This window comes from Artemia franciscana, chromosome 21 (genome assembly GCF_032884065.1).
Source record: "Artemia franciscana chromosome 21, ASM3288406v1, whole genome shotgun sequence".
NCBI lineage: Eukaryota > Metazoa > Arthropoda > Branchiopoda > Anostraca > Artemiidae > Artemia > Artemia franciscana.
In genome coordinates this window covers 1,491,461-1,511,377 of record NC_088883.1, presented here as the reverse complement: position 1 = coordinate 1,511,377, position 19,917 = coordinate 1,491,461, and the positions used below count along the sequence as shown (strand labels likewise).

The window sequence follows — 19,917 nt, the reverse complement described above, 5'->3', positions numbered from 1 at the left end:
TTTTTTACATTTTTTCTTTTTTCAGTTTTCTTTTTCTTCTTTATTTTTCAGCTTCACTATGAAATACATATCGCCTAACCTTTGTTTTTTTAACTAAAATCTGGTAGGCATTGATGACCTTATCCAAGTCAAAATCCCAAACCCAATCATCATCGCTATCATTTTCAGTTTTGATATGTTTTGACTCTCGCTGTCCAGGTGGATCTTCATCTAACTGCGCGGTTTTGCGTTCTTTAGCCTCAAGCCTGTTTCCTTGCTGTTCTTTTGATTCCTCGGCACGCTTTCTTTTCTGACTTTCTTTATCAGCAGCAAGTTTTTTGGCATAGACTGTTTGAGCATCTTCATCGGCTTTTGCCATTGTAAGTTCATCAGTCATTTTAAAGCTAAACATTAATAGATTTCTACGTGAACATATATGTCTTAACTATCTTTAATGACGTCACCGTCATGGCAAAAATGACGACAACTAACTCCATGACGTCAGTCGACACAGAAACATGACGTCACCTGACAGACAGACACACAGACAGACAACTTATTTATATATATATATATATATATATATATATATATATATATATATATATATATATATATATATATATATATATATATATATATATATATATATATATATATATATATATAGAAATCGGACTAGCTTCCATAAACAGGCTCTTTACAAACTAAATGAAACTACAATTAGGATATGCCGGGCTGAGTGTAGCTCGTATTACCGGGCAAGCAATAGCAATTAAAAACACAATAATATATTACTGTATTTGCACATAATACTACTCTTTTATAAATAAATAAAAAGATAAAAAAAAAATGTATGACTTACCAAGCATTACCCCAAGCTAGCAGCCATATGGAGAACTTACCATAACAAATCACTAAAAATAAAAAATGAGTAAATAGTGAAGTGAAGCCGTTGGAAAACCCGATCAAGAGAATGAGTCAGCGAGACGACCATAAATAAATGAAAAAAGAAAAAGATGAAAGGGTTAGTAAAATAGTTTTTAATTGTTCTCGTAGCGTACCAATAGATAGACCGACATTAAGACCCGACCCTTGCACATTCCAAAGTTTGGCTATGCATTTATTATTATAAACCAAGTTTCCATCCTCTCGAAAGCTGCCAACATGTTCTTCTTAAGTGACATTTCATCAGCACCTCAAACTGTGCAGGCCGTATCGTCGCAAATAGGATCTTTAGCCCGAGATATTCCAGCGCCCTGTTGACGTCGTTAATATAAGTAAGAAAACGTAGAGGTCCAAGTAAGGACCCTGGAGGAATTCCGACTTGAACAGTGATACCAAGTAGTGAAGAGGTCGAATTTTCACCATCCACAAACTGACTGCGCCCAATTAAATATGATTCAATCAGAGAATTAGCAGGTCCGCGTATAGCATAATTATCTAGCTTACGAAGCAAAATTACATGACAAATAGTATCGAACGCTTTTTTTGTATCGATAAATATAGTAGCCGGAATTTCTTTTTTATCTAAAGTGTCGTAAGGTCATTAAAACATCTCCTCTTATCAAAAAACTTCCCATGCGGTTGTAAAGACATCGTTTAATTACTTTAGTGAATGAAAATAGGATTCAGATTGGCCTGTAGTTTGTTGGATATTTCATTTCATCACCCTTTTGCAGGGCTAAAACGCGTGTTTACTTTAAACAAGTTGGGAAACGTCCACTTAAAAAAAAAATAAGCTGATGATATGAACTAGAAATTCTGTAACATCTGGCATTATTTGGTTTTAATAGACTTGTCGACGAGCCATCCATACCTTACAACATATATATATATATATATATATATATATATATATATATATATATATATATATATATATATATATAGTAAGAATAATTTGTTAATTTGTTTTTCTCTGTAAGCTTGTTAATTTTGTACTTATAGTATAAGAAAGAGATAATAGAAGTGACTTTGAATATGAAAATAAAGAAAATAATGCCACGCTATCAAGTGGAGAAAGAGAAATAGAACCCTTGGCAGCTAATTATGTACTAGCAAGGGATGGAAAGATACCACACTGGAAGAAAAAAAGATGAAGTGCTTTGTTAGTCTAGTCCTATGTTTGTACATATTCGCTTTTACAGTTAAAAGGTAAACTTTTGTAGAATGATCAAAAGGAACAGAAGTAACTATTTAACAATTTATGGCCGAAAAACTGCTTGAGCCTACTTCCATACCCCCCAAAACTTAGCATTAAATGTTTTTTTCAACCCCAAGTGAGGGATCTCAAATAATTGCCGAAAACCAAACATATTAAGATAATGTTTGATGAAAGGTAATGAAATCTGTACAATTGATTTACAAAAATTCTTGAAAAAATTTTTGAAGACAAAAATAAACATAAATGTAAGTAAATACAAAATTATGTTGGAGTAAAAATAATAGAACAGCAGCCATGGAATAACTCCATCAATAAATGATTTTTTTTTTCTCTTTCAGGTGATATCATCGTTGTTCTCCAGCTACGCAAATGATCTCGCAGTTAACTTTTTGTTACTGCAAATATACTATTATTAGAAAGTGGTACCCTATTCTGGAATTATTTGTGTTTGAATGGGAAAATGAAAAGTGCCAGGTGTTGCTTTAAAGTTTCAGGACTTCAACTAATTTTAATAAAAACAAATCAATGCTGTTTCAGACATAAGTAATAACTCTGAAGGAGAGGTAGGACTGAGACTAAGGTTTGAGTGTCTTAATTTCTCACCTACAAACAGTGCTGTTAAGAGCCCGTGAATATTGTCTTATATATTACCTTTAAAATTAAACTAGCCGTTCTTCAGAAGTATCAGTAACAGTAACTTCTTGAAAGTTACTCTTAAAGCCCTGCTGTTTGTGAATGTACTCTATACCCTGGTGATTATTTTGGATTGTAGATCATGTGATTGCACTTACAATGCCATTGAGTAACAACTACTACTACTACTCGTGCCAAAGAGCGAAGGAAACCAATAAGAGGGAAAACTTTGGCACCGAGTGGCACCAATAAAAAAGAAGGAGGGGGAGGCCAAATACTTCCCTAGATTATCTGGTTCTCTCCCCTAGATTTTAAAAAATACCCTTCCTGATAATTTCGTTAAGGAACGAAGTTTGCCTCCTCCTAGATTTTGCATACATTTTTTTGGTGTATTCTTTTTCTTAAATTAAAAAAAAAACCTTGCTCACCCCTCTGTATCCCTAAAATCTTAGAAAAACCTTGTAACTACTCTTGTTTTGTACTGGAGGTACATGTATTTGAATTTCCGCATACCTCTGCAATCTTTGACCCTTAAAAAAATAGAAATACTGATGAATATGAAACTAAAAGATAGATATCTAATAAAAATATGTTATATATTAGTACAGCGAAACCAAGTTATTTGCTTAAGTAGTGGAAATATATTTTGTTAAGTATTTGAGAATATGTTTTATTTTTGTTCTAATTAGTTTTAGAGCTTTAGTATGTGTTTTACTTTTGAAGAGTCGCAATTTTCGGTTGATACTAAATCGCTAGAGTTGCAATTTTCGGTTGATACTAAATCACTACACTAAGGGTTTAGTTATTAAGTTTCTTAAGAGAAGCTTATAAATTTTTTTTTAACCTATTAAAGTGATTCGCGCTGGAATGTTTCTTCCTCTTCTTGTTTAATTATTTTGAGATAGTATTACATAATCTCCACGTAATTCCAGGGCCTGTGGTAGCTGACCTGTATTGCCAAGGAGAGGTGAACTGTGCCACTGCAGGGTTAAAGTTCGATATTATTGATTAACTCACAATTTTCTAATTTATTATATTAAGAGTTTTTGTGCTTTCTTCAACCTGGAAAAGATATTTTCCCAGCAGTACAATTTGATAATGCAATATGGAAAAAAAATTCGATTTTACAACAAAAATCTTTTTGGTCCAAGAGTATGGACATACAATGAAACAGATGTCTAATTGGCCATTACACATGTTTTACAAATTTCAAGGAAATAAAATCAATTTCATGCTGTGCTGGAATATATTGTTTTCAGTAAAATAACAGAAATCTTTGGAACCTTACAAGGAAGGAGGCTTAAAGAGGCAACAGTATCCTTCCTCCAATGTCAGATTTGCTCGTTTTTTCTTTATTTTTTATGCCACTCTTTACTTGTATCTGAAGAAAAATGTGCCTTCTTAACTCAATCGCTGCAGAAATTCCATCGGTTTGTTACCTGAGTAGATAACAGATGATTTAGAAAAGGTATTGCAATATATGAATAGGTAAAGAACCACTAAGCATACAAAAAAAAACAGTTGCAACCAAGGGTGGCAAGAAAGAAACAGACTTAAATAACCAATTTTTGCCTATTTCGAAAATCTTTGCTGGTAGTTTGGACGAAAAAGAGCCAGAGGCTCTTCAAAGTATACATTGTCTGGAGTCTGCTATTAGAATGGAGACCAGGGTACCATGGAGACTCAGTAGTCGAGAGACATGGAAGACTCTCAGTCTTGGAGACTCAGGAAACCAGGTCCTGGTTTTAAACTCAAATGGAAATTTTACAATTTTTACTAAACTCTAAAGCGGTAAATCTATCCATAATTGCTTGAGTGAATTAGATTACTGATTTTAAAAGTATTAACAATTTTCTAGTTGATAGCAACAATTGTAACCTTGAACAAAATTTATCAATTTGATTTTGAAGTTTTACACATACGCACGTGGAGTAACTAATGCAGTGCCAAGGACAGTGAAATTAGGATCTAATTGCTTGAATCATTAAGTAAAAGCCTACGCACTCACATATATCCTTAAAAATTAATACCTGCTGCAGCGAGGTTGTCCGACAAGCTTACTACTTGTCCTTGTAAAAAAAACACCCAGCAACTGAAACGTCGAATCGACGCCCTATGCGCCAGCAATGGCTCAGGAGGATCTTTTACCTTTTTTTAACTTCCATTTGCAGCTAATGGTAGTGCCGTGTGAAGGTTCAGATTTCCTTTCAAGCAGGGGCGTAAATGGGAAGGGGTAGGGTGCATTTGAAAATTTACTCATTCTTACTTCTCAGACAAATTAGTTTATTAACAAAAAACCCTACATCTTGTTTAAGCAGCCATCGGGAAAACCCGTTGGGTTTTAAATGATGGTTTTTCCATTCTTACAATGTATTATTGATATATAATGATATTTCACATATAAACAGCAATTTCGAAAAAATGATAAATAAATGAAGTAAATAAATAAATTTTAAACCTAAATCATTAACAACTCCCCAGAAGGTAATGTTGTAACCTACTCTTAAACTGGCAAACATTTTTAACAGAAGTTCATTCTTTAGCCTTCTTAAACACCAAAATGTCTCACCACTGCTATTACACCATCACAACGCCAAAATCACTTTTGCTCTAAAAAATCATCCTAATATAGTGTCCAACTCAAAGTCAAGATAAAAATTTAAACATTTACCGCTAAAAACTTGACTTAAGATTACAGCATTTAGACAAACCTTATTTTCTCAAAAATAAGGATTTCCGAACCTACTAAAATTCACAAAATTCGTCTTAAAAACATTAAAAAACAAATTGGTAAACCCCGTAAAACGGATCAATTTATCTAAGGCTTTATTAGCCTTTTCAATATTCAAAATTCACTCAAGAGAATACTACTTTAAGCACAGTGTTATCAGCAATTGCCACAGGGATATAAGAACTTATCGTATCTGCACGTGGGGCCCCCTTTGTGTAACTCCACATCGGATAGTACAACTTCTTGAAATTCAACCATCTTACTAAGATTTGATTCAAACCAATTTAAAGATACTTCTTTAGCCCCTAAATCTCATGGCCTACTCAATAAAACCTTGAAGAAAATAGTATCTAAAGATTCACTAAATTCTATGAAAATTGAACGCACTAACTCACCATGTCCAAGTGGAGGGCACCAAGTGGGTAATTTTAATTGACTTGTGTAAAGCAGTTGACCCCATTAGAATCTTTCTAAATAAACTATGTAATCAATGAGATTAATTGATTTCTGTAAAACAGTTTACCTCATTAGAGCAATCATCTGTCTAAAAAAAACTATGTGATGAATGTAGTAGTATTAGTAGTAGTAGACAGGCTTATTAGCAAAAGCTTGGCAGCTATCGCTGATTTGCGTTTCTTTACAATATATTTAAAATCAAACTACACTTGTAAATATAAATCAAACTATAAACATTAACTCTTATGTACATATCGACAAAAACCAGGACGAAAGAATTACCATATTGGTTTGTTCTTGCTTTAAAGGGAACTAACTTATCTTGCTTTCTCGTTCCTGATGGTAGAGGTTGATCAGGTAGACTGTCACGGTGCGGATATTTAGAAAGTAAGACCTTTCCAAAACTCATTATCAGAGTTCCGTACTGGTTTTTGAGCGACGGCAGTCCTAGCACTTTTATAGCCTTTCTGTAGGGGATGTCACGGCGGCCCAAGATGATCGATACCGCTCACTTCTGAACCGATTCAAGCTCATGACAAAGATACACTGTTGTAAGTGTTGAGGGCACCCAAACAGGACATGCGTATTCCGGAATGGGGCGGGCGTACGTTAGGTATGCATGCTTAATACTCTCTATGTTCACAGTTAACCTACGCTTACCGTTTAAAGTCTGTAGACTAGCGTTTGTACTTTTGATTACGTTTTCGATATGAATGAATTTGATTGACTTGTGTAAAGCAGTTGACCTGATTAGAACAATTATCCTTCTAAATAAACTATATAATGCATGAATTTAATTGACTTGTGTAAAGCAGTTGATATCATTATACCAATTATCTTTCTAGATAAACTATGTAATGAATGAATTCAATTGACTTGTGTAAAGCAGTTGACCTCATTACACCAATTATTCTTCTAAATACACTTTGTAATGAATGAACTTAATTAACTTAAGTAAAGCAGTTGACCTCATTAGACCAATAATCCATCTAAATAAACTATCTAATGAATGAATTTAGTACTGAAGATTATCAAGCATATGTTTTTACTTGCTTTCTACAGAAATAAGATAAACTAATCAGGCGAAAAAAAAATCTAAGCAAAAGAATTTTTAAACCCTGGATATAGATTATTAAATAGTCCGTGGTAAATATCTCTAAGTAAAGAATGATATGGCTCAAAAGTAATCGAAACTCTTAGAAGCAGAGTACTGATAGCAATAGACGCATTAAAGAATGGAATTCTCATGCTTATCCAAAATATATAAAATTCATCAAGTTTAACATTACACATGAAAAGTTACGAGCCTGACAAAATTGGCCCAATTTTTGAGCAATTGGGGAAACTCCTCTGAAGCATCAAGTGGTATTCATGAAACAACTAAAGCAAAAAAAATGGCTTCTTTCTACAAAAATAAAGCACAACGATATGGAGACAAGCACTTTAGGAGACGAGCCAAAAATAGTTTGGTTCCAGGAGGCAAGCAGATGCTAATAACATTTGCTACTGTATAGATATAGAAAAATGCAGTTTTTTGTAAAAAATATTTTGTTTTTGAAATTATTCTTGTTAATTATAAAAGGTTTTTATATGCATCAATTTCCTTTCAAATGAGCCATTAAACAGCTCTCTATGATTTTCCAGTTCCGAACTGGCCGAGGTGAAAGAAAAAACGGAAAAAAGATGCTGTCGATGCAGAATATTGTGGTTGCAGCCATTTTTTTTATTTATTTTCAAACAAATATATTTTCCTTGTTATTCAATCAAGGGAGAGTTAGTTTCCTACATAGGGGTATTGGACAAGATGGTTCTAATAATGTATTTTTTTTTATCTGACTCTTGTTTTAGGAGATCGGGGCTATTTTGTTTTTTACTATGGGATATGATCTTATCTTACTATGTTGCTAGCTACTGCTGCAACCCGGATCACACCATCAGAGAACCCTACTGTAAAGGTTTCAAGCTCCTATATACGAAAATACGGAATTGTGCATGTTTTGCCAGAAGAAACATCACTGATACCTGGTAATTTTTTTTCTCATGGGTAATTGTAATGAACCAGCGATCATAGAAGATTGGGAGAGAGCTCATTTGATCAGAAATTAAAGCTCTAGTATCCTTTTTAATATACCAAAAATATTGGAAGGCAGCTAGTCCTTCTCCCACGCTCCTTCTTTCACCAAAGGCACCCGATCAAAGTTATTAAATGGTCATTCTGTACAGCACAGTAAAAGATCTAATACCGAAAAGATAACTTGATTCCCCACATTCCCTGGGGGAAGGTCTGCAAGCCGTGAACTTTAGTTATTATTGACATATAGTAATGGTTATTGGTAAGTATACAGATATTTTCAGGGGAAGGGGATTCTTGTAAGGAAGGGTGAGTATGTGGGATGAATTTATTGTGGAGAAGAATTTTCCATGGAGGGGGAGCCAGTTGTCCTGGTTTAATTTACAAACGATCGGAAATTAAATGAAAAAAAGTTTTTATTCAACTGAAAGCAAGGATTAGCAATTAAACTTAAAATAAACAGAAATTATTACGTATATAGGGGAGTGCCACTTCCCAATTACCTCTATCTTTACACTAAAGTTTGTATTTTTTATTTTTCAAAAAGCTTATTATTCTAACTACAGGAGTCACTTTTAAATAGCTGTAACACTCAGAGGTACCTAAATGTCACCAAATCCAAGTCCTATTTGATGACATTGTTATTAAATAATTCCAATTAAGTTGTGATTAGTTTCTTATCATATGCGACGAAACAACCAATCAATCAATCATTTTATTAATACTAAAACATTGTTACAAACGTAAAAAAGTTAGTCAGCCCAAAAAGCTTTGTTTGTTATGGGTTATATAACACAATAATAAAGCACTAAAAGAACCATAAATAATACCCTAAACCAAACAATACATGTGAAATAAAGATGAAGGAGAATAAACACCTTATTTATTATTTTATTTTTGGCTTTATTTATGGCTTTGTCTCCGCACGAATATTGTCTCCTAGCTAGGTATCCTAGCGGATACCTAGCGGATAATGAAACTTCGATAGAAAGCAGGACAAAAAATTCGCCAATTTTAAACAAACAGGAACGTGACAAAATAATGAAATGAAAGAAAGAAAGAAGAAGAGTAGTTGGCTGAAATGTCCCTGCGTGCGTGCAGAAGTAGAAGAAATTTATGAGCTTGACTATCAGCACTGCAGTTTAGTTACTTTGCCAGATGAAATATTTGAGTTTGAATGTTCTTTGAAGAAGCTTTATTTGGACTATAATCAGGTAGCCAGGCCTAAACAATTGGATAGTCTCCTAAATTTTCCTTGCCCAAAAAGTGTGATGTTTAGGTCAAATACAGAAACTTGTTTCCTCATTGCTGGTTTCCATAGCTAAGGCAGTATTTTTAAAACTGTGCTAAAATAGAGTAGCCTATAGGGGAATGGTTTAGCCAGTAGGGTTGATAAAGATTAAGATCAGGGGCGTGTTTGGACTAATTTATGCATAAGACTAGAGTCAGAGCTCTTGAGAAGGGAGCATGTTAAGAAAAGAATTTTTACTTCATTATAAGGTTTGCCAAATAGCCCTAATTGTAGCCTACCTAGTTAACACATTTTGACTGCAATTCTAATATACATTACCCCATAATTTGCAAATATATTGCCCAAAAATGTGTTTTCTGTTTCTTGATTTTGTCTGCATGGTTCTGTTTACAGGTAGGCTACATGGATTTGAAGAAAGTCTCAACATGTATTATTTAGACATGAAAACCCAGGTCATCTAGAACAAGAATGTAAGCACTTTATATCCTTCCTCTTTTCTGAACTAGCAATCTTTTACTAAATTGAATAGAGAACAAATTTCCTTTTAAACCATAAAACACACTGCCATAATAAATTGTTAGGCTATATTCCTTTATGAGGAGAATCTAGGCTTACTCCTCTAGTTAACTGATTTTCTCTTCACAGTTTAAGCTTCTAGAAACCCAGGTCATCTAGAACAGGAATGTAAGCATATTACATCCTTCCTCTTTTCTGAACTAGCAATCTCATACAAAAATTAATAGAGAACAAATTTCCTTTTAAACCATAAAACGCACTGCCATAATAAATTGTTAGGCTATATTCCTTTATGAGGAGAATCTAGGCTTACTCCTCTAGTTAACTGATATTCTCTTCACAGTTTAAGCCTCTAGACTGGCCTCACAGAGCAACTGGTATGGGCTATATAGAAGATATTGTGTAGTTTTGTATGGGTTATACAACTAGTGCTTGGTATGGGTATGGACAAGTGAAATGCAGGGCTATGAAAACAATTAAGGGGTTGAAGATAGTTTTTGTCTTGTGTTATAGGGAGGGGATGGGTGTCATTGCTGATAGACTCAGGGGTGAGGTTAGTGTTTCTGCATGGGGGATATCTTCAGTTTTGGCAGCATCTGACAACTGAGGCTGCCAACAGAATAGAAGGCATCTGTTCCTTCTTTAGGTTGCTCTCCCATTTGTCTCAACTATATAGGATCTTAGATTCACATCTGCTCTTTTGACAATGCCTGCCTGCCAGAGTTAGCTGTGGATTTGGGCCTGTACTGGCTGTCCAATTTTTAGGGGTTTCAATGCTCTGGCATGCCTGTTACTTCATTTGATTTTGTCAAAACTGATGTTGTGCATGGGACTATTGATCTGAGGTTTCTGCTCATTTGCAATTGGGATGGGGATGCCAGACCATCAACTAGAGGAATTCCTGTACTCTTGCAGCACCAACTTGAAATCATTTCCAGCACTATTGATTTGGCCATCTTTGGCCATCAGTGCTGACTTTTGTGTCAGTCCATCTGATTGGGGAAAATGTGGTCTGAGATATATAGCAATCTGATACGAATTTTGGAAGACAGATGAAGTGAATTACTGTTGTCAGTAATGAGCACATAGGGGACTCAATAATGTGTGAAGTGCTTTTTCAGACAGGGCATGATTTTGTGTGCATATGCATTGCTCCCCACTCTATCAACTCTGAAATATTAATTGTAATAGCCAACAGAGGAGATTAAGGAAGTATTCCATGTTTTTGTAGAGGAGTTTGCAATTGATTTTCTTCCATGGTAAGTAAGGGGTGTCATGCAGCATCCAGGGCTCTTTGTGGTTGGAGTTCTTGATTCTGGTGCATACATAGCAGTGTTTGATATGTTTTTCAATTTGTTTTGTCATCCCTAGCCAATAAATGACCAAGTAAGCTCACTGTATATATATTTTTGTTCATATCCAGATTCAATATGTGTATACAGTTGAGGAGGTCATTGCATGAGTTTTGGGGTAGAACCAGGTGATCTCCTTTTAGTATTATTTGGTGAATAAACATTAAATCATGCCTGACATTCCAGAATAGGTAAGGGTTGCTGAGAGATTGCTTCTGGATGCTGACCAACCACTATTGATTGTCTTAGCAAGCTTGACCAATTGAGTGTTGGCTGCTGTCTCTTGTTTGAGCCTTTTATGTCTGTCATTGCTGATTGGTAAGAGCAACATAACAGAATGCATATATCATTTGATCTCATTTTGCTTCTATCTATCCTTTTCAGGGAGATACATGCATGACAAGGCATTAACAGCAGGAATTTCCTAGCCTGGGTGGAATGTTAGGGTGGAGTTGTATTATTGGATTCTCATTTGCATCTGCTGAAGCTTTGGTGACAACTATGACATTAGGTGAATTTCTGGCTGTAGAGGTACTGGTGGTAGTGTATGCAGCCAAAGAGGATATCATATAGTTCCTATTCTATCTGCAAGTAGTTCTGTGCATTGGTGTTCAACAAGCATGATGCAAAGGAGATTGGCTTTCCATTTTGAATAAGGGTGTCTCACAGGCCAAACTTCAAAGCATCAAATTATAGCTTGAAGTTCCCTGATGTTAGATCAAAGAATGTCAATGAGCTGTAAATGAATTCTTTGATGATATTGAAACATGTATCATGTTGTGGCTCCCACTTGAGCTGTCATTGCTTTGCCAGGTCATGTAGTGGCTGATTTGTTAATGTTAGATTAGGGATGTTCCTTGCTAGGTATGTTGTCATTCCCAGTATAGCCTGGAGTTCAGCCTTAATAGAAGGGGCTCATTTCTTTCAGTGCATGAACCTTTTTTGAGTCTGGGTGGATGTCACCTTCTGATATTATGTGTCTAAAGTATAATATGTTGTTGCACCCAAACAAGCATTTTTGCAGGTTTAATTTCACAGCCTTTTCATGTACTCTGATTAGTCCACAGCCAACATTGGTATTGTGCTCCTCTATGATATCCTCAGGTATACTGATGTCATTAGCTTATGACAGAAAAACCTTTGATGCCTTCAAATACCTCTTCCATGCAGTATTGAAAGTCATCCTGCACCAAAATCAGCCCAAATGTTGTGTGTTTGAAGTTGTATCAACCATATAATGTATTGAACATTGTTAACTGAGATGATTCATTGTCCAGAATAAGAGACCACTATATGAAACAAGCGGTCAGCTTAGTGAAAAATTTAGTACTGGAATGTTTTAGTATTGCTTGTTGAATGTGGGTATTAGGTGATGAGTCTTTTAATAGCCTTATTCAGGTCATATGGGTCAATGCAAACCTAGAAGCTTTTCAACCACAGCTGCAGCATTTACCTAATCCATAGGATAAGCAACCTTTTCAATTACATTAAATGCTTCCATCCTATCTAGTTTCTTCTTGACCCTGTCCTGGAGGGATGTCAGGATGCATTTAGCTGGTACAGCCTTAGGTTTGGCTTCTTCTTTGAGTGTGATGTGACACTCACATTGAAGCTGTCCAATACATTGGAATATGTGCTGAAATTCCTCTATGAATGGGGTTGGTTCTGAAATTTTTGGGTTTCTTACTGCCAGTATCAGCTCAATTAATATCTGTTTTTGGTTGGTTCTGAAGACTAGGATTGGCATGAGGGTATCTTTCTCTATGAAAATAGGCTTGGTCTTGGTGAAATTGCAGTTAAGACTGCTAATGTTGAGTGTTTGGATTTTCTGTCCCCCAAAACTACTAAGGATTGATATCATCTTATTGACTTTAGGCCTTGGTTTGAGAGTATTAAGAAGTCTTTCAGATATGGTATTTGCATGGGCACCAGTGTCAATTTCGAAAGTGATGCTGATCTGCTCATTGGTTGTGAGCTTCAAATATGACTGATCATGACCTTGTCCATGTTTATAGTGTCAATGAATAGCTCATTATTGATACCAGGTCTATGCTCATATGCTTGAGGTTGCTGATTTATTACATTTGCTGCTTTTGCATACCTTTGCAAAGTGGTTTGGTTTGTCACAATTGCTGCATATCTTTCCTTTTGCTGGAATTTTGTGGGAAGCTGAGTATTCTCCACTGCAGAAATAGCAATGTCTTACTGGTGGGGCGTGGGCATGGTTTTATTTCTTTGCTCTCCTGACAAAATCTAGTTTATGCTTTATGCGTGTTTCTTTGTAAGCTTGGCTGCCTCATGTGTTGGTTTGTGACATTGTCCTGAGCTGCACCTTAGTTTCTGTATGATTTCACACAATAGTAACTGCTAGGTGACAAAGGTGGATTTGAACCTTTTTGCAGCAGTTTCTCTCTGACTTTTGCTGAAGAGACCCCACATCAAGTCCATCTCTTACTATTCACAAGTCAAACTGACTTGTGAATGGAGATTCACAAGTCAAAAGATTCAGATCAGTTATGTATTGATCAACTGGTTCACCATCTTGTTGTGCATGTTTATGAAAGAGGTAACTTGAGAACATAGTGTAACACTGAGGGGGGAAATATTCGCTGAACTTGTCTATGTATGGTTCAATTTTGTCCTATTCTTTAGCTGCCTTTGTACAGGTATTGAAAATGTCTTGCATTTTGTCTCCAAACCAGATCAGCAAAAAGGTGCCTGTCTTTCCTTTAAGAGGTCCTTGGAACACTAGCTTTGCATGATTCTTAAATCTTTTCCATGTCTCTTTGAGGTTTTCACTTGTCCAATCCATTGCAGGTTATGGAATGTTGGCTTCCATGTTATTTTAGAGGACTTCTGGCACCCATATTGATTGAGAGTTTGTTGTGTGAACACATTATTTCTGGATAATACCCTTTCAATAAAGTAAGGGTTCTACCTTCATGATTTTCTCTAGAGACTTTGACATTCTGATTGTCTTATTTAACTAATATTGACTTTTTTGGCAACTTGAATATAGATTAAGTACTTGAATATTAAATCTGCTGGGATTCAGTGACTTAATAAGCACATAGACATGAAGAAAGAGATTTAATGAGCAGTATCTATTAGACAATATATCTGCAATAACTATTCAAGAAAAATAGTAGCCTAAATAGCCTTTTTTGAAGAAAAAACTATCATTTTTTGGAAAAAAAGAAATCAAAATCTTTGAGCTTTCTAACTTAGCAGAAGGGCGCAGAAACAGTGCAAAAGTGCCATAGTACCAGTCATACTTTTCCACTTAATCTGCTGGGAATAGGTGTAATAGGTCCCACACTTCCCATTTTGTTAGAGAAGTAAGAATTTGCTTGCAACTTATCCCCTGCTGCAATGGGAACTGACTTGTGAGACGTAAAATTAATATACTATCCTGTCTTGAACTTCATTTTTTGTGCTAATAATGCAGGAAATACCAGCAATGATATTTCAAAATCTGCACAATACTACAAGCCCAATATACTGTTAAAAGCCAAGGAAATCCTTTGGGCACTAGCTGGCATGACTACTTGTGCTTCTGATTCCATAAAGCCACAGGATATTGTGTCCAATTTAATAAGAGCTATTTGGCACTGTGATTAAAAGAAACTTACACTACCTACATTTGTAATTTATGTTTCAGATGAAGCGCCAATTATCCTTGGTGAAATTGCTACAACCCTCACTAGGAAATTAAATGAAGTCTCTTGTATTATTAATGATCCCAAGGAACACAAACCTTTTTGAAACTTCTGCATGGTAAAGTGCCTCAGGTCTTCTCTGATGTTCATCAAACAAAACCTATGTACTCAGTAATTCTGAAACAACCACCTAAAGGTCTTGAAAAGCTCCTTGAGTGCAAGGGCTACCTTTAGAGTTTTACTGATGGTGCTTGTTGTTCTCACATACTAGACTTGAAGCCTTTGCAGAAAGAGTGGCAGATTGTACTTGATGGCAAGAAAGCTGCGACTACTCTTCTTAATGCTGTGAAAGATGCAAAACTAAAATCCCCTTGCACTTTGGCATTGTATGCTACATGCATGATGATGCCACAGACATGGATCTGTGCAGTATGATTAAGGATTGTTTGAAAACAGAAAGGATACAAAACACTTGCTTGTATAAGTTGTTTTTCGAAAGTAAGGTTGATCTACTGAAAGGTCTCAAAGATACTTTGCTTTTCAGCTATCAGAAACATTGAATTCAGCTGTGCAAATTTTTACCAATGCAACGTTATAATCGTCAACAGTACAGGCATGCACCTCAAACCAATATAAACATTACTTGATGTTCTTGCTGCACAAATGATCACAAGAAATCAATAGAGAACCCTTGCTCTAAGGGTGTAAAATGTCCATTGTGTGGTTCTGATGACCATCCCTGCTATGGTATAAAATGTCCAGTAGCAGTGGAAATAATGGGAAATAAATGGTAACTCCTCAGCTAAAGGTGTGCTTGTGGAATGTAAATGACAGTGTAATTAAAAAACTGCCCTTTCTTGAAAGTGTACTATGCTGTAATGATGGGCTATATTTACAGGAGCTTTTCCTGAAAGCTTCCTCTGTCTCTTCTACTGAAATTGACTGACTGCATCCAACTATTTGCTGAGCCTGCTTTCTCTTCAGGAAGAGGGAGACCGTCAGGTAGGATTGCCATTCTTGTCAACTCTTGCCTTGCCACCCAGCTAGTTGGTGAAGGCAAACATTACATAACTCTGGAAATTGGGGATATTTCTGCGTTTTCTGTCTATCTTCCAACTGACTAATGTGATCTTGCCTCAGAAGTGCCATTTACTGCTTTACGCACCAAACCAGTGCACTCTGTCAGGGAATGTTTAGATAAGCATTGTCAGCTAATTGTTGTGGGAGACTTCAATTGTGATCTGAATGCTAATACAATGCCTTAAATCCTTTTGCTGATCTGCAATCTGTCTCAAACAATTGTTCCTCCACCTATGTCCATAATTCAGGCTATTCTACCTCTTTGGATTTCTTTCTCTTTTCTAACAATACAAAAGTGCTTAATAATTGTCACGTTGACACCAGCATATCAGTTTCTGATCATTTTCTCATTACCTGCCCATTTTAAGTCACTCATGTTGAGAATAGGTTCCCTAGTAAAAGAAAAAACAAAATGGCTTAACTTCATGCTCAAGTTTTCTTGACAGTATTTTGACTAAAATTAAAATACCATTCCAGATCCTTCAGCCGAATGCAGACATATTAGCTTACGAAAAACAGATTCTGTTAAACATATACTGTTCTGAGCTTACTCATGCCATGCAATGCACAGAAGCTGCTGCTGTTTTAAGTCTTGGTATCATATCTGGAATGATTGTGGCAGACCTTGGTTTGATGTTGTTAATGACGTTAGACTTTATACTATTCATAATTTTTTTAACATCCCTAGTAAACAAAAGTCAGATGTTATAGATAAATATAGTGATAGGCTGTTAAGAAACCCTAATGAGATATGGTGGTTCATTGGCAAAATGAATACCAAATGTGAGCCAAATGACTATACCTCACCCTTTGAACAAGAATGGGTCAAATATTACACAAGTCAGTTCTCACTCCATGATACTACTTTACAAGATGAATTTTCCTCAATGCTGGATATGGCCTGGGGTGATTATGAATCTCATCCAGGGTTCATGGTAAACCTAAGAAAAATTAGTCAATGTATCGTGAAAAAGAAAAATATTCACAAGGAATTCACCAGCTGTGTGGCATGCATCTAGTACATAGACATTCAAATCTCCTATGCCATCTGGGAATATCGTTCTTGATAATATTCAACAGTTAGTCAGTTCCTTATATTTTTTATGCTGATGTTGTGACCCTTGTGATTAAGAAAGGAAAAGATAAGTGTAGTTGTACTGACCTATAACTGTTTCACCAGTAAAAATGTAAATTACTAGAGCTGTTAGTTGTTGAAGAGATTACCTGAGTTTGTTCTATGCCAGACAATCATTGTGGCTTTTAAGAAAGCTACAGTCGTGAACATATCCACCAACCTATTGCAAATGTTCTGTTAGACATGGAAGACAATAAAGATATTATGATTATGACTGGTCATGATGAATCACGAGTGTTCGATTGGGGATGCATCCTCTGTTACTTTGTTCCAGCCACCATATACACACAAATTAAACCCAGGCAGGTTGTCTCTGCCCAAACTAAAAATAGCCCCCCCCATAAGACATTTCTGGCTGCAACCCTGATAAACTACTGGTACTATCACTACTACTAAGGCTAAGGTTATAAGTGTGAAACTTTCAGGGAATGTGGAAGAGGATATTGAACCAAATCAAAACACACTATGTGCATCCAGGCTACCAAAAAGCAATATCATCAGTAGTTCAGGAGATGGTTAGGGTATTAAGTTCAAACTTTCAGTGTACATTCAGGGCAATATTGAACTAAGCAAAAGACACTATATGGTTACAAAAACTGCTGCTACAACAACTACTACTACTTCTATTACTGCTTGTATACTGAAACTGCTACTAGTACTGCTACTCATACTGCTACTGCTAATTCTAAAGCAAAATGTATTAACGTGAAACTTATGAGAAATTTGGGGGGGGGGGAGAGTTGAACTTGATAGTTCAATCCTACACGTCTACAAACACATGTATAGTAAACTTCATGTTTTTGTCAAAGGGCCTACTCAAAAAGATTTTGTTGTTTCAAAAGTTATAAGTCGCGTTTGAAAAGGTACTAGGCAAGGTGGGGTATCATCGCCTCCACTTGATAATACTAGTGTGCTAGAGTCCCAAAAGCAAGTCCAGACATTGTTTATTTTTTGAGGCCATGATTTGTCATATTTAAACTATCCTGAACCTCAGTCAGGTAATTTCTGGTATTGAGGAAAATTTTGAGATTTCATGCTCTGAATATAAGAAAATAGGGCTTGAATTTAATCTTGAAAAGAGTGAAGTTGTGTCAATTGGTATGTCATTCAGTCGGCCCATTCCAGAAATCGTTTGTCTTGATGGTCAGCTTCTAAAGCTGTCACCAAGCATAAATTACCTTGGATTACCGATTGGAAGGGACAAAGTATACTTGAGCACTTTTATTAGAATTCTAGGTACAAAGCTTTGTAAGGCATATGACATGCTTGTTCCTTGAAAAGCGCTATAAAAAAAAGAGTGCTTTCTAAAATCTATTATGCGTTTTCTGTGCCACATTTACTAGCTTTGTTACATTTTTGGAATGTTTTTAGTGTAGTCAGATAAAGGAGCTTGTTGGTCAATTTTTTTCGTTATGCTAAGTTCCTACCGGGTGTAGCTGTGTGGGCCAAAAATCAGTGTATGGTTTCTGTATTTGGAGTTGTCAATCCGTTTGCTGTTGTTGCAGAGCGTATGCTATGCTTTGAACAGAATGTGGATACTTAAAATAGTTTATATATTGCCTTTTAATAAAAGTTTTTCCTATTGAAGTTGTTTTTTGTTTCCTTCTCTCCCCCCTTGTATGCTCTATATTGACACCATTGTGTGTTTATTGGGTTAATTAAGTTTTTTTCGTTCATTCATTCATATAGAAAGTCTCAAAATTTATTCTTTAGACATAGAAACCCAGGTCATCTAGAACAGAAAGGTAAGAATATTGCAGGTTGAAAGAAAGAAAAATACACGGCAAAATGCATAGAAAATACACAATTTAGGCCATAGATATTTGTGCATTAGGAGAGGGGGTAAAGTATCCTGAAATTGCAGTCAAAATGTGCTAACTACAATTATTCTGCATATTATGAAGTAAGAATTGTTTTCTGATCATTTTTCCTGCCAATCAGCCATAATTTTAGGCTTATACACTGTTTTACAGTTACCCCTTCTCTGACAGAAACACTATAAAGTTCTGAAACCACTTTTAAAAATGCTAAAAAACTTAGGCCTAGGCTATATCATTCCTGAAACTGCTTTACTGTACTTTACCCCTCCCCCTAATGTACAAATATATAGCCCAATTTTTTTACTCCCAATGATTTTCTCCTTTCCTTGATTTTGTTTTATGTTGTTTGCTTGCAATTAGGCTAAATGCATTTGAAGAAAAGAGGGAATTTCGCCATAAGAGAGGACAGGAGAGGTTAAAGTAAGTTGAACCACTTCTATTAATGTTATAAGTTTGTACAGGATTTGAAAGAAAAATAATGAAAATCGTGTTTTTAAGTATAAGAAGTTTATTTTTTCAAAAAACCTATCAATCTAATCCTAATCAAAATAGTTCCCTTTGGTAGCAACGCACAAATGGCTATGTTGTTCATATTGGTTGTAGTAGGACTGGAAGTCTTCAGTTGTTATGATATTCAGCATGTCTGTTATAGTGAGGGCAGTGTGACATAGGGTATTGTCATGATGGAGAAATTGTTTCTCGGCAATGTATGGTCTCACAAAAATGGCCCCTTTTCTTAGCCTTTTTGGCCTTATAAAATTACTGGTTAACAGTTTGTGCTAGAGGAAGAAATTCATTTGGGATAGTTGTAGGGGGGCTCAACTGAGGTCAATTTTTTTAATTCTATTGTTTTTATCTCAGGATTAGCCTTCATACAGGATTAATAAGGATTCAAGCATTAGAAATGTTGGAGGTAAGCCAAGGTATCAAAAAAATTTCAATGCCCTAATTTGAGCTGAATATCTATTCTATAGAATTTCATTCACTTACTTAACAACTTTCCTTGACTGTAAAAAGATCCTAGACTACAGTTGAGCCACTCAATCGAACATGGACGCCTGCCAAA

General features: G+C 35.6%; 2 protein-coding genes across 2 annotated transcripts in view; both read left to right on the top strand.

Annotated features, from left to right (window-relative positions):
• Window positions 1–3,647, top strand: part of LOC136041001 (leukocyte elastase inhibitor-like) — a 75,817-nt gene extending 72,170 nt beyond the window's left edge. Inside the window, exon 6 of the mRNA XM_065725494.1 lies at window positions 2,485–3,647. The gene's annotated coding sequence lies outside the window, so the exon portion shown is untranslated. The remainder of the gene's footprint in view (window positions 1–2,484) is intronic.
• Window positions 3,648–9,040: 5,393 nt separating this feature from the next.
• LOC136040920 (erbin-like) overlaps window positions 9,041–19,917 on the top strand; it is a 60,063-nt gene continuing 49,186 nt past the window's right edge. The window contains exon 1 of the mRNA XM_065725340.1: window positions 9,041–9,251. Coding sequence (XP_065581412.1) covers window positions 9,084–9,251 — 168 coding nt within the window. The 5' untranslated portion in view covers window positions 9,041–9,083. The remainder of the gene's footprint in view (window positions 9,252–19,917) is intronic.